Source organism: Pelophylax lessonae (assembly GCF_965119305.1).
Source record: "Pelophylax lessonae genome assembly, chromosome: 2".
In the NCBI taxonomy this organism is placed as follows: Eukaryota; Metazoa; Chordata; class Amphibia; order Anura; family Ranidae; genus Pelophylax; species Pelophylax lessonae.
Window position 1 is genome coordinate 745,744,127 of NC_138769.1, and position 18,034 is coordinate 745,762,160.

The following is an 18,034-nucleotide window of genomic DNA, read 5'->3' on the forward strand; positions in this document are numbered from 1 at the left end:
AATCTTTGTGGGGTACAGTGAACAGAATCTTTGTGGGGTGCAGTGAACACAATCTTTGGGGGGTACAGTGAACACAATCTTTGTGAGGTGCAGTGAACACAATCTTTGTGGGGTGCAGTGAACACAATCATTGTGGGGTGCAGTGAACTCAATCTTTGTGGGGTACAGTGAACACAATCTCATACTGAAGGTTTGAGGGTGCTGCCTGTTCCATACTCCCCCTACTCCTCATCTAGCCTTTTAGGGGTACAAACAATAGTAATTGGGGCCTAGTGTGGTTGTGTACGTGTGATATACATACACTTTTTTGGGATCATATTTTCTATTCCGCTATTTAATCAAAAACCTTTGGGGATCAGTTAAATTGGGGGATAGTCTGTGTTGGTACGTGTGAGAGAGATCCACCTTTCCAAGTTGTTGGGGTTCATCTCATACTTCTGAAGGTTTGAGGGTGCTGCCTGTTCCATACTCCCCCTACTCCTAGCCTTTTAGGGGTACAAACAATAGTAATTGGGGCCTAGTGTGGTTGTGTACGTGTGATATACATACACTTTTTTGGGATCATATTTTCTATTCCGCTATTTAATCAAAAACCTTTGGGGATCAGTTAAATTGGGGGATAGTCTGTGTTGGTACGTGTGAGAGAGATCCACCTTTCCAAGTTGTTGGGGTTCATCTCATACTTCTGAAGGTTTGAGGGTGCTGCCTGTTCCATACTCCCCCTACTCCTAGCCTTTTAGGGGTACAAACAATAGTAATTGGGGCCTAGTGTGGTTGTGTACGTGTGATATACATACACTTTTTTGGGATCATATTTTCTATTCCGCTATTTAATCAAAAACCTCTGGGGATCAGTTAAATTGGGGGATAGTCTGTGTTGGTACGTGTGAGAGAGATCCACCTTTCCAAGTTGTTGGGGTTCATCTCATACTTCTGAAGGTTTGAGGGTGCTGCCTGTTCCATACTCCCCCTACTCCTAGCCTTTTAGGGGTACAAACAATAGTAATTGGGGCCTAGTGTGGTTGTGTACGTGTGATATACATACACTTTTTTGGGATCATATTTTCTATTCCGCTATTTAATCAAAAACCTTTGGGGATCAGTTAAATTGGGGGATAGTCTGTGTTGGTACGTGTGAGAGAGATCCACCTTTCCAAGTTGTTGGGGTTCATCTCATACTTCTGAAGGTTTGAGGGTGCTGCCTGTTCCATACTCCCCCTACTCCTAGCCTTTTAGGGGTACAAACAATAGTAATTGGGGCCTAGTGTGGTTGTGTACGTGTGATATACATACACTTTTTTGGGATCATATTTTCTATTCCGCTATTTAATCAAAAACCTTTGGGGATCAGTTAAATTGGGGGATAGTCTGTGTTGGTACGTGTGAGAGAGATCCACCTTTCCAAGTTGTTGGGGTTCATCTCATACTTCTGAAGGTTTGAGGGTGCTGCCTGTTACATACTCCCCCTACTCCTAGCCTTTTAGGGGTACAAACAATAGTAATTGGGGCCTAGTGTGGTTGTGTACGTGTGATATACATACACTTTTTTGGGATCATATTTTCTATTCCGCTATTTAATCAAAAACCTTTGGGGATCAGTTAAATTGGGGGATAGTCTGTGTTGGTACGTGTGAGAGAGATCCACCTTTCCAAGTTGTTGAGGTTCATCTCATACTTCTGAAGGTTTGAGGGTGCTGCCTGTTCCATACTCCCCTTACTCCTCATCTAGCCTTTTAGGGGTACAAACAATAGTAATTGGGGCCCAGTGTGGTTGTGTACGTGTGATATACATACACTTTTTTGGGATCATATTTTCTATTCCGCTATTTAATCAAAAACCTTTGGGGATCAGTTAAATTGGGGGATAGTCTGTGTTGGTACGTGTGAGAGAGATCCACCTTTCCAAGTTGTTGGGGTTCATCTCATACTTCTGAAGGTTTGAGGGTGCTGCCTGTTCCATACTCCCCCTACTCCTAGCCTTTTAGGGGTACAAACAATAGTAATTGGGGCCTAGTGTGGTTGTGTACGTGTGATATACATACACTTTTTTGGGATCATATTTTCTATTCCGCTATTTAATCAAAAACCTCTGGGGATCAGTTAAATTGGGGGATAGTCTGTGTTGGTACGTGTGAGAGAGATCCACCTTTCCAAGTTGTTGGGGTTCATCTCATACTTCTGAAGGTTTGAGGGTGCTGCCTGTTCCATACTCCCCCTACTCCTAGCCTTTTAGGGGTACAAACAATAGTAATTGGGGCCTAGTGTGGTTGTGTACGTGTGATATACATACACTTTTTTGGGATCATATTTTCTATTCCGCTATTTAATCAAAAACCTTTGGGGATCAGTTAAATTGGGGGATAGTCTGTGTTGGTACGTGTGAGAGAGATCCACCTTTCCAAGTTGTTGGGGTTCATCTCATACTTCTGAAGGTTTGAGGGTGCTGCCTGTTCCATACTCCCCCTACTCCTAGCCTTTTAGGGGTACAAACAATAGTAATTGGGGCCTAGTGTGGTTGTGTACGTGTGATATACATACACTTTTTTGGGATCATATTTTCTATTCCGCTATTTAATCAAAAACCTCTGGGGATCAGTTAAATTGGGGGATAGTCTGTGTTGGTACGTGTGAGAGAGATCCACCTTTCCAAGTTGTTGGGGTTCATCTCATACTTCTGAAGGTTTGAGGGTGCTGCCTGTTCCATACTCCCCCTACTCCTAGCCTTTTAGGGGTACAAACAATAGTAATTGGGGCCTAGTGTGGTTGTGTACGTGTGATATACATACACTTTTTTGGGATCATATTTTCTATTCCGCTATTTAATCAAAAACCTTTGGGGATCAGTTAAATTGGGGGATAGTCTGTGTTGGTACGTGTGAGAGAGATCCACCTTTCCAAGTTGTTGGGGTTCATCTCATACTTCTGAAGGTTTGAGGGTGCTGCCTGTTCCATACTCCCCCTACTCCTAGCCTTTTAGGGGTACAAACAATAGTAATTGGGGCCTAGTGTGGTTGTGTACGTGTGATATACATACACTTTTTTGGGATCATATTTTCTATTCCGCTATTTAATCAAAAACCTCTGGGGATCAGTTAAATTGGGGGATAGTCTGTGTTGGTACGTGTGAGAGAGATCCACCTTTCCAAGTTGTTGGGGTTCATCTCATACTTCTGAAGGTTTGAGGGTGCTGCCTGTTCCATACTCCCCCTACTCCTAGCCTTTTAGGGGTACAAACAATAGTAATTGGGGCCTAGTGTGGTTGTGTACGTGTGATATACATACACTTTTTTGGGATCATATTTTCTATTCCGCTATTTAATCAAAAACCTTTGGGGATCAGTTAAATTGGGGGATAGTCTGTGTTGGTACGTGTGAGAGAGATCCACCTTTCCAAGTTGTTGGGGTTCATCTCATACTTCTGAAGGTTTGAGGGTGCTGCCTGTTCCATACTCCCCCTACTCCTAGCCTTTTAGGGGTACAAACAATAGTAATTGGGGCCTAGTGTGGTTGTGTACGTGTGATATACATACACTTTTTTGGGATCATATTTTCTATTCCGCTATTTAATCAAAAACCTCTGGGGATCAGTTAAATTGGGGGATAGTCTGTGTTGGTACGTGTGAGAGAGATCCACCTTTCCAAGTTGTTGGGGTTCATCTCATACTTCTGAAGGTTTGAGGGTGCTGCCTGTTCCATACTCCCCCTACTCCTAGCCTTTTAGGGGTACAAACAATAGTAATTGGGGCCTAGTGTGGTTGTGTACGTGTGATATACATACACTTTTTTGGGATCATATTTTCTATTCCGCTATTTAATCAAAAACCTTTGGGGATCAGTTAAATTGGGGGATAGTCTGTGTTGGTACGTGTGAGAGAGATCCACCTTTCCAAGTTGTTGGGGTTCATCTCATACTTCTGAAGGTTTGAGGGTGCTGCCTGTTCCATACTCCCCCTACTCCTAGCCTTTTAGGGGTACAAACAATAGTAATTGGGGCCTAGTGTGGTTGTGTACGTGTGATATACATACACTTTTTTGGGATCATATTTTCTATTCCGCTATTTAATCAAAAACCTTTGGGGATCAGTTAAATTGGGGGATAGTCTGTGTTGGTACGTGTGAGAGAGATCCACCTTTCCAAGTTGTTGGGGTTCATCTCATACTTCTGAAGGTTTGAGGGTGCTGCCTGTTCCATACTCCCCCTACTCCTAGCCTTTTAGGGGTACAAACAATAGTAATTGGGGCCTAGTGTGGTTGTGTACGTGTGATATACATACACTTTTTTGGGATCATATTTTCTATTCCGCTATTTAATCAAAAACCTTTGGGGATCAGTTAAATTGGGGGATAGTCTGTGTTGGTACGTGTGAGAGAGATCCACCTTTCCAAGTTGTTGAGGTTCATCTCATACTTCTGAAGGTTTGAGGGTGCTGCCTGTTCCATACTCCCCCTACTCCTAGCCTTTTAGGGGTACAAACAATAGTAATTGGGGCCTAGTGTGGTTGTGTACGTGTGATATACATACACTTTTTTGGGATCATATTTTCTATTCCGCTATTTAATCAAAAACCTTTGGGGATCAGTTAAATTGGGGGATAGTCTGTGTTGGTACGTGTGAGAGAGATCCACCTTTCCAAGTTGTTGGGGTTCATCTCATACTTCTGAAGGTTTGAGGGTGCTGCCTGTTACATACTCCCCCTACTCCTAGCCTTTTAGGGGTACAAACAATAGTAATTGGGGCCTAGTGTGGTTGTGTACGTGTGATATACATACACTTTTTTGGGATCATATTTTCTATTCCGCTATTTAATCAAAAACCTTTGGGGATCAGTTAAATTGGGGGATAGTCTGTGTTGGTACGTGTGAGAGAGATCCACCTTTCCAAGTTGTTGGGGTTCATCTCATACTTCTGAAGGTTTGAGGGTGCTGCCTGTTACATACTCCCCCTACTCCTAGCCTTTTAGGGGTACAAACAATAGTAATTGGGGCCTAGTGTGGTTGTGTACGTGTGATATACATACACTTTTTTGGGATCATATTTTCTATTCCGCTATTTAATCAAAAACCTTTGGGGATCAGTTAAATTGGGGGATAGTCTGTGTTGGTACGTGTGAGAGAGATCCACCTTTCCAAGTTGTTGAGGTTCATCTCATACTTCTGAAGGTTTGAGGGTGCTGCCTGTTCCATACTCCCCCTACTCCTAGCCTTTTAGGGGTACAAACAATAGTAATTGGGGCCTAGTGTGGTTGTGTACGTGTGATATACATACACTTTTTTGGGATCATATTTTCTATTCCGCTATTTAATCAAAAACCTTTGGGGATCAGTTAAATTGGGGGATAGTCTGTGTTGGTACGTGTGAGAGAGATCCACCTTTCCAAGTTGTTGAGGTTCATCTCATACTTCTGAAGGTTTGAGGGTGCTGCCTGTTCCATACTCCCCCTACTCCTAGCCTTTTAGGGGTACAAACAATAGTAATTGGGGCCTAGTGTGGTTGTGTACGTGTGATATACATACACTTTTTTGGGATCATATTTTCTATTCCGCTATTTAATCAAAAACCTTTGGGGATCAGTTAAATTGGGGGATAGTCTGTGTTGGTACGTGTGAGAGAGATCCACCTTTCCAAGTTGTTGGGGTTCATCTCATACTTCTGAAGGTTTGAGGGTGCTGCCTGTTACATACTCCCCCTACTCCTAGCCTTTTAGGGGTACAAACAATAGTAATTGGGGCCTAGTGTGGTTGTGTACGTGTGATATACATACACTTTTTTGGGATCATATTTTCTATTCCGCTATTTAATCAAAAACCTTTGGGGATCAGTTAAATTGGGGGATAGTCTGTGTTGGTACGTGTGAGAGAGATCCACCTTTCCAAGTTGTTGGGGTTCATCTCATACTTCTGAAGGTTTGAGGGTGCTGCCTGTTACATACTCCCCCTACTCCTAGCCTTTTAGGGGTACAAACAATAGTAATTGGGGCCTAGTGTGGTTGTGTACGTGTGATATACATACACTTTTTTGGGATCATATTTTCTATTCCGCTATTTAATCAAAAACCTTTGGGGATCAGTTAAATTGGGGGATAGTCTGTGTTGGTACGTGTGAGAGAGATCCACCTTTCCAAGTTGTTGAGGTTCATCTCATACTTCTGAAGGTTTGAGGGTGCTGCCTGTTCCATACTCCCCCTACTCCTAGCCTTTTAGGGGTACAAACAATAGTAATTGGGGCCTAGTGTGGTTGTGTACGTGTGATATACATACACTTTTTTGGGATCATATTTTCTATTCCGCTATTTAATCAAAAACCTTTGGGGATCAGTTAAATTGGGGGATAGTCTGTGTTGGTACGTGTGAGAGAGATCCACCTTTCCAAGTTGTTGAGGTTCATCTCATACTTCTGAAGGTTTGAGGGTGCTGCCTGTTCCATACTCCCCCTACTCCTAGCCTTTTAGGGGTACAAACAATAGTAATTGGGGCCTAGTGTGGTTGTGTACGTGTGATATACATACACTTTTTTGGGATCATATTTTCTATTCCGCTATTTAATCAAAAACCTTTGGGGATCAGTTAAATTGGGGGATAGTCTGTGTTGGTACGTGTGAGAGAGATCCACCTTTCCAAGTTGTTGGGGTTCATCTCATACTTCTGAAGGTTTGAGGGTGCTGCCTGTTCCATACTCCCCCTACTCCTAGCCTTTTAGGGGTACAAACAATAGTAATTGGGGCCTAGTGTGGTTGTGTACGTGCGAGATACATACACTTTTTTTGATCATATTTCCTATTCCGCTATTCAATAAAAACCTTTGAGGATCAATTGAATTGCGGGATAGTCTGTGTCGGTACGTGTGAGAGAGATCCACCTTTCCAAGTTGTTGGGGTTCATCTCATACTTCTGAAGGTTTGAGGGTGCTGCCTGTTCCATACCCCCCCTACTCCTCATCTAGCCTTTTAGGGGTACAAACAATAGTAATTGGGGCCTAGTGTGGTTGTGTACGTGCGAGATACATACACTTTTTTTGATCATATTTCCTATTCCGCTATTCAATAAAAACCTTTGAGGATCAATTGAATTGCGGGATAGTCTGTGTCGGTACGTGTGAGAGAGATCCACCTTTCCAAGTTGTTGGGGTTCATCTCATACTTCTGAAGGTTTGAGGGTGCTGCCTGTTCCATACCCCCCCTACTCCTCATCTAGCCTTTTAGGGGTACAAACAATAGTAATTGGGGCCTAGTGTGGTTGTGTACGTGCGAGATACATACACTTTTTTTGATCATATTTCCTATTCCGCTATTCAATAAAAACCTTTGAGGATCAATTGAATTGCGGGATAGTCTGTGTCGGTACGTGTGAGAGAGATCCACCTTTCCAAGTTGTTGGGGTTCATCTCATACTTCTGAAGGTTTGAGGGTGCTGCCTGTTCCATACCCCCCCTACTCCTCATCTAGCCTTTTAGGGGTACAAACAATAGTAATTGGGGCCTAGTGTGGTTGTGTACGTGCGAGATACATACACTTTTTTTGATCATATTTCCTATTCCGCTATTCAATAAAAACCTTTGAGGATCAATTGAATTGCGGGATAGTCTGTGTCGGTACGTGTGAGAGAGATCCACCTTTCCAAGTTGTTGGGGTTCATCTCATACTTCTGAAGGTTTGAGGGTGCTGCCTGTTCCATACCCCCCTACTCCTCATCTAGCCTTTTAGGGGTACAAACAATAGTAATTGGGGCCTAGTGTGGTTGTGTACGTGCGAGATACATACACTTTTTTTGATCATATTTCCTATTCCGCTATTCAATAAAAACCTTTGAGGATCAATTGAATTGCGGGATAGTCTGTGTCGGTACGTGTGAGAGAGATCCACCTTTCCAAGTTGTTGGGGTTCATCTCATACTTCTGAAGGTTTGAGGGTGCTGCCTGTTCCATACCCCCCCTACTCCTCATCTAGCCTTTTAGGGGTACAAACAATAGTAATTGGGGCCTAGTGTGGTTGTGTACGTGCGAGATACATACACTTTTTTTGATCATATTTCCTATTCCGCTATTCAATAAAAACCTTTGAGGATCAATTGAATTGCGGGATAGTCTGTGTCGGTACGTGTGAGAGAGATCCACCTTTCCAAGTTGTTGGGGTTCATCTCATACTTCTGAAGGTTTGAGGGTGCTGCCTGTTCCATACCCCCCCTACTCCTCATCTAGCCTTTTAGGGGTACAAACAATAGTAATTGGGGCCTAGTGTGGTTGTGTACGTGCGAGATACATACACTTTTTTTGATCATATTTCCTATTCCGCTATTCAATAAAAACCTTTGAGGATCAATTGAATTGCGGGATAGTCTGTGTCGGTACGTGTGAGAGAGATCCACCTTTCCAAGTTGTTGGGGTTCATCTCATACTTCTGAAGGTTTGAGGGTGCTGCCTGTTCCATACTCCCCCTACTCCTCATCTAGCCTTTTAGGGGTACAAACAATAGTAATTGGGGCCTAGTGTGGTTGTGTACGTGTGATATACATACACTTTTTTTGGATCATATTTTCTATTCCGCTATTTAATTTAACTGGGCCTCCATGCGAGACCTGTGTGCCTTGTTGCGCTGTTTTGAGTACTCCACCAACATGGCCAGTGGCAATGACGCCGTTCTCAGCTTAACTATCCCACTTCTATGCCTCCTTGAAAAAACAATTCGGGCGATGATGGAAGAGGATGTGGCACAGGATGAGGAGGAGGAGGAGGATGAAGAGGTAACATTTCCAAGGCTTTCAGGGCAGTCATTCGCAAGGGGCTCCGAGGGTGGGTTCCTGCACACGCAAACGCCAGGGACGCAATTGTCCAGCAGGGGCACAGTTCTGGAGGATGAGGAGGATGAGGAGGAGGAGGAGCTGGAGGAGGAGATGGAACCATGTTCACAGCAGGGTGGCACCCAGGCCAGCTCATGGCCATCACTGGTGCGTGGCTGGGGGGATACAGAGGACACGGACCATACACCTCCCACAGAGGACAGCCTTTCGTTGCCTCTGGGCAGCCTGGCACACATGAGCGATTACATGCTGCAGTGTCTCCACAACGACCGCCGAGTTGCCCACATTCTAACTTGTGCTGATTACTGGGTGGCCACGCTGCTGGATCCCCGTTACAAGGACAACGTACCGTCCTTAATTCACTCACTGGAGCGCGATCGCAAGATGCGCGAGTACAAGCGCACGCTGGTAGACGCCATGCTGCTGGCATTCCCATCTGACAGCGGGGCCACAGTGGAAGCACAAGGCAGAGGAGGAGGAGGAGGAGGTCGCCAACGCAACCAGGGCACCGCCAGCACCTCAGAAGGCAGGGTTAGCATGGCCGAAATGTGGAAAAGCTTTGTCAGCACGCCACAACAAACAGCAGCACCAGCAGCTCAGATGGAACGTCTTAGCAGGAGGCAGCATTTTACCAACATGGTGGAGCAGTATGTGTGCACACGCCTACATGTAGTGAATGACGGGTCTGCCCCCTTCAACTTCTGGGTCTCCAAATTGGGCACATGGCCTGAGCTTGCCCTTTACGCCTTGGAGGTGCTGGCGTGCCCTGCAGCCAGTGTATTATCTGAACGGGTATTTAGCACGGCTGGGGGCGTTATAACAGACAAGCGCAGCCGCCTGTCCAGAGACAATGTGGACAAGCTCACGTTCATTAAAATGAACCAGGCATGGATCCCACGGGACTTTTCCGTACCTTATGCAGAATAGCAATGGATACCGACCTTACCCACCCATTGTTCCATTTTTGCTCTTTCTCACTCTTTTGGGGTGTACCCTCATTTAAAATTTGTGAAAAGAAGCAGTGTTGGCTACCTCGTCCTCCTCCTCAGGGCCAGATTAATGTAGGGGCTATTGGAGCTGCAGCTCCAGGCCCCTACCTTTTATATAGGCCCCGGGTTGGCCATATTCACTGTTACCGCTCTTCTGTCACTTGTAAACACAGAAGTCTGGCTTCTATGCTCGCTTCCCCAGGCAGCACCCTCAGAACCTCCCCACACAGCGTGAAGGCCGGACAAGGAGGGACAGTTGGCGATGCATGGATGTGTTTATGGGCTTCAGAGACAGCATCCCATGTTGAATTAGGCATGCATGGCTGCACCCTTCCTCCTCTGGGTGCATGGCAAGGCACGGCCCTAAGGCCCTTCAAAATCCTCAGCACCAAGCCCATGATGCTGTTAATCCGGCCCTGGTCCTCCTCCACCGCCGCTTCCACCTACACCGCCCATAGGTGTGCGCAGCCTATTGCATTAAGGTGTGCACCCCAAAGTTGAAATACACATGCATGTGTTTGCCAGCAGGGAGAGTAATGTATCGGGGCCATGTACCTGTAGGCAAGGAGAAATAGAGCAGAGCAGGTCCCAGGGAGATCTTTCCCATCTCCTCACTGGCAATGCTATGTGCCCTAGGTGATTAGGGTGTGCCCAGGCACACCCAGCACACCCTGTGCGCACGCCTATGTCACCGCCACATCCACCACCACCTTAACCTCCCTCCTACTCCATATGGGCCTCGTCCTTCAGAGATGAAGAAGAACATTGTTTTATTTTTCTGTTTTTTTTTGTTGTTTTAAGTTATTTCCCTATCCACATTTGTTTGCAGAGCACTTGCCATGCTCTTAATTACGTTTTGCTGCCATTTGCAGCACTCTAGCCCTTTCCTTTGGTGTTTTAGAGCCATTTTAGTGCCTTAAAGTTCGGGTCCCCATTGACTTCAATGGGGTTCGGTGTCCGGGAAAAGTTCGGTAAAAGTCCGGGACACGGACCCGGACTTTTTTTTAAAGTTCGGCCGAACCCGTCGAACACGGACATCTAGGTGTTCGCTCAACCCTACTGGTCAGGCCTTAGGCCATCCTGAAAAATGTCTATACAAACTAAAACATGTGCATCGGGACCAGACTGTGGGAAATCAATGTAATCTATTTGAACTCCTTGGAAAGGACAGTCTGACTTAGGCGGTGCTTTTATGGGGTGCTTACAGCTCTACCAACATTGTACCTAGCACAGGTAAGACAAGAAGCAGTATATTTTGCAGCTACTCCAGGAAAACCTGGTGCTAACCAGTGTTGTATTACCAAGGTGGTCATTAGAGTCTTTGAGATATGACACGATCCGTGAGCTGCTGCTGCCACCCTCGGGTATAGGGCCTGAGATCAGACAGAAATGCTCCTCCATCCTCCAGCAACCAGTTACATCCTGTGTTGCACTGTTCTTCCGCCACTTCTCACGCTCCTGTGAGGGGGCTTTTTCTGCAATGATATCAAGATTGCCATACTTACAGGAGTTGGTTGCTTTCCTAGGAGTGTCAGTACCCAGATAGGGGGACCTGTTCCAGTGCAGCCTTCTTCGCTGCTCTGTCGGCCCTTGCGTTTCCTGCAGCTTCTTCTGTGTCCTCTCTTGCATGTGCCTTGGTATTTTTAATAAATGGCCACCTTGGTGGAACACTGGAAGACTAAGAACAGTCTCTATTATATCTGCATGCTTTTTCTTGGCTTACCGAGAGAACTTGGGCTGAGGTCAAAAAGTTACAAGCTTTCAAAAATATGACCAAAATCATGTCAATGTGAATGTTAACTCTTTAAAATTCACAGGCCTTTGCCAAAACCATCAGCTGCTTGTGCTTAGAACTTTAAATTTAATATCTCTGCATTATTTTTGTTTATTTATTGCTGTTACTACTGCATACCCAGTTACAGGCTTACCCTCCTCTGTTTACAAACATGATCCATCTACATAAAGGGTCTCATCAGGGCTCCAGAGAGGAGCCTTTTTGGCAGGGCTCAACAATTCAGATTCTGCCATCATCAGCTCAAAAACAGTCATGGGGGATATTTAACAAACATTTTTTCCCCTCCCCCTCTAATGCCTGCTCCTGTACTGGAAGTAAACTGGCTTAAAAACATTGCACCTGTTTTATCCAGAAGCTCTTTTGCAGGCTGTGGCCCGCACACAGCTGAGGATCCTTTTATCACTGGGTCAAGTTGGCAAGAGACATATGCTACATACTGGATTAATGGGCACTTCATCTGAAACTGAACACTGAAATTTTAACTCAACACAAACATTACTTTTTTTTTTTTTTTTTAAATGACTTCCCCTTTTCCTTTGAAGCCAGGCAGGAAACCACTCTCACCCTTGCTACTGTTATTCAGCAAACCTTTGGGACTGCTTCTGATGGGACATGCGGACACAGGTTAGCTGTATATCTTATTTCCTGTCTATCTTCTGGGGGAGAGGGGTTGGTTGCAATTCTTTGCTCTAATGTCCTGTCTTTACACTATTTGTAGTAGGTCACTTTTTATACACCCATAATGACAGGAAGTAATGTACTTTTATCTTTCAAACAAAAAAACCTCTAAGAACTTTGTCCCGAATTTCAAAAATCTTATCAGAGGTTCCCCTTTGGTTACGGAGGGTGCCCCTGAAATACCACTTAATAAACCATAATTATATAAAAAAGTTATTCTATTTTAAAACTTTTGGCTCAGTGCCAATAGGGTTCAATGGTCATGTTAATTGCGGTAACCCTTAATGTCTAAACAAAGATTCCTGGTTTAAAGGGCAACCTATTATTTTTCATCTTAGTTTAATTTAATACAGAATAACCCCAAAAATATCATATGCCGTTCATTTATCATATAAAGAAACAATCTTTTCCTCCGTGCTACAAACTCCCAGCTTATAAACTACTTCCTCATTTTATATCAAAGACACAGAGCCTGTTTTTTTTTTTTTTTTTTTTCAGAATTAAAGGGCAATGAGCATCCTTACATTCTACTATTGAATACAAGATTGCTGTGCTTTCTCATGAAACAATTCAACACATTATTTGTTTATACTTGTTTCAACTCATTTATCATAATACTCATTCAACTTCATACTCTCCTGCTTCCATATTTCTGCAACTGATTTTAAGTTTGTTCTTGCCAAATCTGTTTCATACACTTTACAAAAATCTGTCATATCCTATCTTATCTTATCCTACAACTAGGATTATTAGCTGTCCAACTACAGAACATTATTGGCTGTGTAGCCCAAAAACTATGCTCCCAGAGCATTCAATCTTCGAATGCAAACTCCCTGGTTTGCCCCATTTATCTGGTAACCCTGTTACCCATACACTCTAAGGCCATGGTCCTAATGACCTTTCCCATCGACCCCTGGTCGGTATCTACGGAAACCCAGTTTCCCATTTCACTGTTATCCAAAAAATAGAATAACTACCTCTAACTTCCAAGTTCTCTGTGACCTGGACTTACCTATAACTTCCAAGTTCTCTGTGACTTGGAATTACCTCTAACTTCCGAGTTCTCTGTGACTTGGAATTACCTCTAACTTCCGAGTTCTCTGTGACTTGGAATTACCTCTAACTTCCGAGTTCTCTGTGACTTGGAATTACTTCTAACTTCCAAGTTCTCTTTGACCTGGACTTACCTATAACTTCCAAGTTCTCTGTGACTTGGAATTACCTCTAACTTCCGAGTTCTCTGTGACTTGGAATTACCTCTAACTTCCGAGTTCTCTGTGACTTGGAATTACTTCTAACTTCCAAGTTCTCTGTGACCTGGACTTACCTATAACTTCCAAGTTCTCTGTGACTTGGAATTACCTCTAACTTCCGAGTTCTCTGTGACTTGGAATTACCTCTAACTTCCGAGTTCTCTGTGACTTGGAATTACTTCTAACTTCCGAGTTCTCTGTGACTTGGAATTACCTCTAACTTCCGAGTTCTCTGTGACTTGGAATTACCTCTAACTTCCGAGTTCTCTGTGACTTGGAATTACCTCTAACTTCCGAGTTCTCTGTGACTTGGAATTACCTCTAACTTCCGAGTTCTCTGTGACTTGGAATTACTTCTAACTTCCGAGTTCTCTGTGACTCGGAATTACCTCTAACTTCCAAGTTCTCTGTGACTTGGAATTACCTCTAACTTCCGAGTTCTCTGTGACTTGGAATTACCTCTAACTTCCAAGTTCTCTGTGACTTGGAATTACCTCTAACTTCCGAGTTCTCTGTGACTCGGAATTACCTCTAACTTCCGAGTTCTCTGTGACTTGGAATTACCTCTAACTTCCAAGTTCTCTGTGACCTGGACTTAAAAACAGCCTATTACCATATGCATATGTTTACATATATACTATAACATAGAGATAGAAACCTTTACATGTATATGAAATGTCAGGCTAAAACAGTCATATACATTCAATGCTTGCTACGTCTCAAATGGACACTCCGAAATGAGACCGCTTTACCAGAACACAACTGGGGGTCACGTTCCTGCGTGTCCAAGACACCCACAGTGGTGAGGGTTGACCCAACCTCACCTTTCCCAACAAACAACAAATGTTATTAGCAATATATACACCGACTAAGGGTTTAGGTTCTTTAAGAGGGTATTACGTCAAAAATAAAACAGAGTTACCTGGACGTCATTGGATGGACTGAAAAACATTGTAAGCAGACAATGGGCTTACCTGGCCAGATATTTTCAGTGTATCCAATGCAGTCCAGATGTGTCACTCCGTCCGCAGATGACGTCACCTCTCCTGGCTGGCTCGCCAAATTGTTGTGGAATTTTTCCTCAGGTACAAAATACCTGTTACCTGTTAGTCAGTGATACCAAATCAGACAATATATAGCTATATATATAATGAGATCAGACAAGACTCAAGATGGCTGAATCATAGTGACCTGATTTATTACAACATTGCTGGAGTTTATATATACTCAAATATGGGTTTGTCATTACAATCTGACGTACAGAAATGGGTTGTTATTAACATCTTTTATCCAATCAAAGTTAACAACTAATTATAGTAAGCATTATGTCAATCTAGATCGTGATTCTCTGTCATAAAGGGAAATTTCTTGGTGACACACAATAAAAGTTCCAAAGGGGCTTTTAGAAGATATTATTGGCTTTGTGGTCAGCTGTCCAGACAGAGTTGATATTCTGAGAGATAGGGAATTTCCACTGTTTCGTTCATCTGATATATTCTTAGCCTTTGCAAGCTCAGTGACACATGTAAAGAAATCTAAGTAAAATGAGATTAACTCGAAAGACATTTTGTTTAAGATAACCATTCTAAATGCCAGTCAAGGCATCCTGTAAAGGCCAATAAGGTATCCAGAAAATGCGAGATAGGTATGCCACGACAAAGGCCAGGGGAGTATTGGGAGAAATTGAGGCTTTCCCTTACAGATATGGGGGGGGGGGGGCAACATCACCTAAAGTACAGCTATGGGTGGAATTGAAGGGAAGACATTTTAGGGGCTCCTTCGACACAAGAAGCAAATGTTATTTGGAAAAACTAGGAATCCATTGGACCAATGAGGATTAAACATTCTTCATTTATATTGAGAAACCATGAAATTTTACTGGCTTGTGATTGGCTCTCCTATTGTTAGTGAAGTGAGACTCTCCTTGGTGGTTTCAATAATGGAATTTAAGAAACCACGTAAAATGTTTCTCCCAGATCCAAAAAAGTGACCCCCCTTGGAATGGTACCCATCCTAATATTCCTAATAAGAGTTTGTAGTCCCGGCTACTACAGGAAAGATGTGGGCAATCATTTACACCTTTTACAGCAGGACAGTAAATATCAGAACACAATTCATACATAAGACCAACAGCAGGAAGTCTGCTAACTTAATGTGTAATGCAATCTGTCATTATCATTCCCAGAGTTCCCTCTGCAACATCGTTTTATCACCTGTTATCCTGTCTGTAGATCTGTTATTTTCCCACCTTCTGTAACAGGGTGACAACCCCCATCATTCTGCAGTAACATTAAACAGCAGCGTTGTCACCCTGTACAGGGAAGTCTTAGATAAATTATAAGTAAGACACACAACAAGTAAAGCCCAACTTCAGCTAACGCTTCTAAAGCAGTTACAGCAACAGGATTTTTTAACAGTTTAAACCACCAAATGAATGAAAACTGACAGTTGAAAGCACCACCAACAGTGTTATATTGTGTTTCCCAACCCCTTCAACTGCCATTGTTGCAAAATATCCTTCTACAGGAAGTAGAAAAAACAGATCTGCTGGGAGGATCAACAGGTAAAAAAAAAAAAAATGTTACAAAGAAGACTCGGAAAAACAAAACTTCTATGCTAATGACAGATTGTACCATTTATATAATTATTGATTTTGGCCATACATACACTTTAGTGCATTTCCAGATATAAGGAGTGCTCATTACAAACTTTACCCCAAAAAGACATCTTTCCATTCAGAGTCATTAAAGTGAACCCCAATTGGATGAATTTCTGTCCCCCAGAAGAAGTGATAGGAATATGACCACACACTTAGCATTTGGTAAGTTCAGATATGTTATAGTCGTTCTGTGTCAATAGTCTATGGAGATAAGTAATAGCTGGACAGAGGAAGAAGATATCAAGGACACCCATTATTCACCTGATGAGATCCTGAAGATTTTCAGCAGAGCTAAATGGAATACATGTAGCCATCTGCCATTGGACCCCATACTAGTCTCTGCTACTGAGGCATTATTATTATTGTATTAGCTCTGGCAATGAAGAAAACACAGCTCAGTTATTGAATGATGAAAATACATGTTCAGTTAAAGCTCTATAAAAAAGATAAAGATAAGAATCATGAGGAAAACAGTTCAGTCATTGCTGAGCATCTAAAAAAATTGTCAAAAGGTAAAATATTCACAGGCCTTCTAGGTGTTTTTCTTATGGACATAGGCACTAAGCGTAATGCATCTGATCATTACATTCCAGTTTGTTCACAGATTTGAGTTTATTTTGTTAAGTAGCATTTTATCTTTTCACTTTTTTCCTAGCTTGTGGGATGACATTGGGCAGATTAAACTGGCTTCTCTCCAGTGTGAACCCTCTGGTGTCCGATAAGATTTGACTTCTGTGTAAAAGCTTTGCCACATTCAGAACACTGATATTGCTTCTCTCCAGTGTGAATCCTCTGGTGTCTGATAAGATATGACTTATGCCGAAAAGCTTTGCCACATTCTGAACACTGATATGGCTTCTCTCCACTGTGAATCCTCTGGTGTATGATAAGATATGGCTTATGCCGAAAAGCTTTGCCACATTCTGAACACTGATATGCCTTCTCCCCAGTGTGAATCCTCAGGTGTGTGATAAGCTCTGACTTCTGCCCAAAAGCTTTTCCACATTCAGAACACTGATATGGCTTCTCCCCAGTGTGAACCCTCTGGTGTGTGATAAGATATGACTTTTGCCTAAAAGCTTGGTCACATTCAGAACACTGATACGGCTTCTCTCCAGTGTGAATACTCTGGTGTGTGTTAAGATTTGACTTCTGTGTAAAAACTTTGTCACATTCAGAACACGGATATGGCTTCTCTCCAGTGTGAATCCTCTGGTGTATGATAAGATATTTCTTAGTTGTAAAAACTTTATCACATTCAGGGCATTGATATGGCTTCTCTCCAGTGTGAACCCTCTGGTGTGTGATAAGATATGACTTATGCCTAAAAGCTTTGCCACATTCAGAACTCGGATACGGCTTCTCTCCAGTGTGAATATTCTGGTGTCTGATAAGATGTGACTTCCGTGTAAAAACTTTGTCACATTCAGAACACGGATATGGCTTCTCTCTAGTGTTAATACTCTGGTGTCTGATAAGATGTGACTTCTGTGTAAAAACTTTGTCACATTCAAGACATTGATAAGGTTTCTCTCCAGTGTGAACCCTCTGGTTTGTGATACGTTTTGCCTCCATTGTAAAACCTTTATCACATTCCAAACAAGAAATATCTTCTGAAATTACTCCTCTTATGTATACATGGGTTGGACTTTACTGTAAAGCCGTTGTCACTTCCAGAACACTGAAATGACTTCTCTCCTGTTGTCCTCTGAGGCTGGATCAATGTTGAAGAGGATCCAAAATATTTATGCCTTTAGAAAACAGATATGTCTTGTGTCCTGTGTGAATCCTCCGGGGAACTGCAATAAAGACTTTCAGTCACATAAGACACCCATATGGCTCATTTCCCATGTGACTTTGTTGTATT

At 43.0% G+C, this 18,034-nt stretch overlaps 2 protein-coding genes across 2 annotated transcripts in view; one reads left to right on the top strand and one right to left on the bottom strand.

The window, feature by feature from the left end:
- Window positions 1-18,034, top strand: part of LOC309548372 (uncharacterized protein) — a gene marked incomplete at both ends in the record, with an annotated part of 1,605,927 nt that overhangs the window by 307,661 nt on the left and 1,280,232 nt on the right.
- LOC309547866 (uncharacterized protein) overlaps window positions 16,846-18,034 on the bottom strand; it is a gene marked incomplete at both ends in the record, with an annotated part of 101,907 nt that continues 100,718 nt past the window's right edge. Inside the window, one exon of the mRNA XM_082247868.1 lies at window positions 16,846-17,484. Coding sequence (XP_082103994.1) covers window positions 16,846-17,484 — 639 coding nt within the window. The remainder of the gene's footprint in view (window positions 17,485-18,034) is intronic.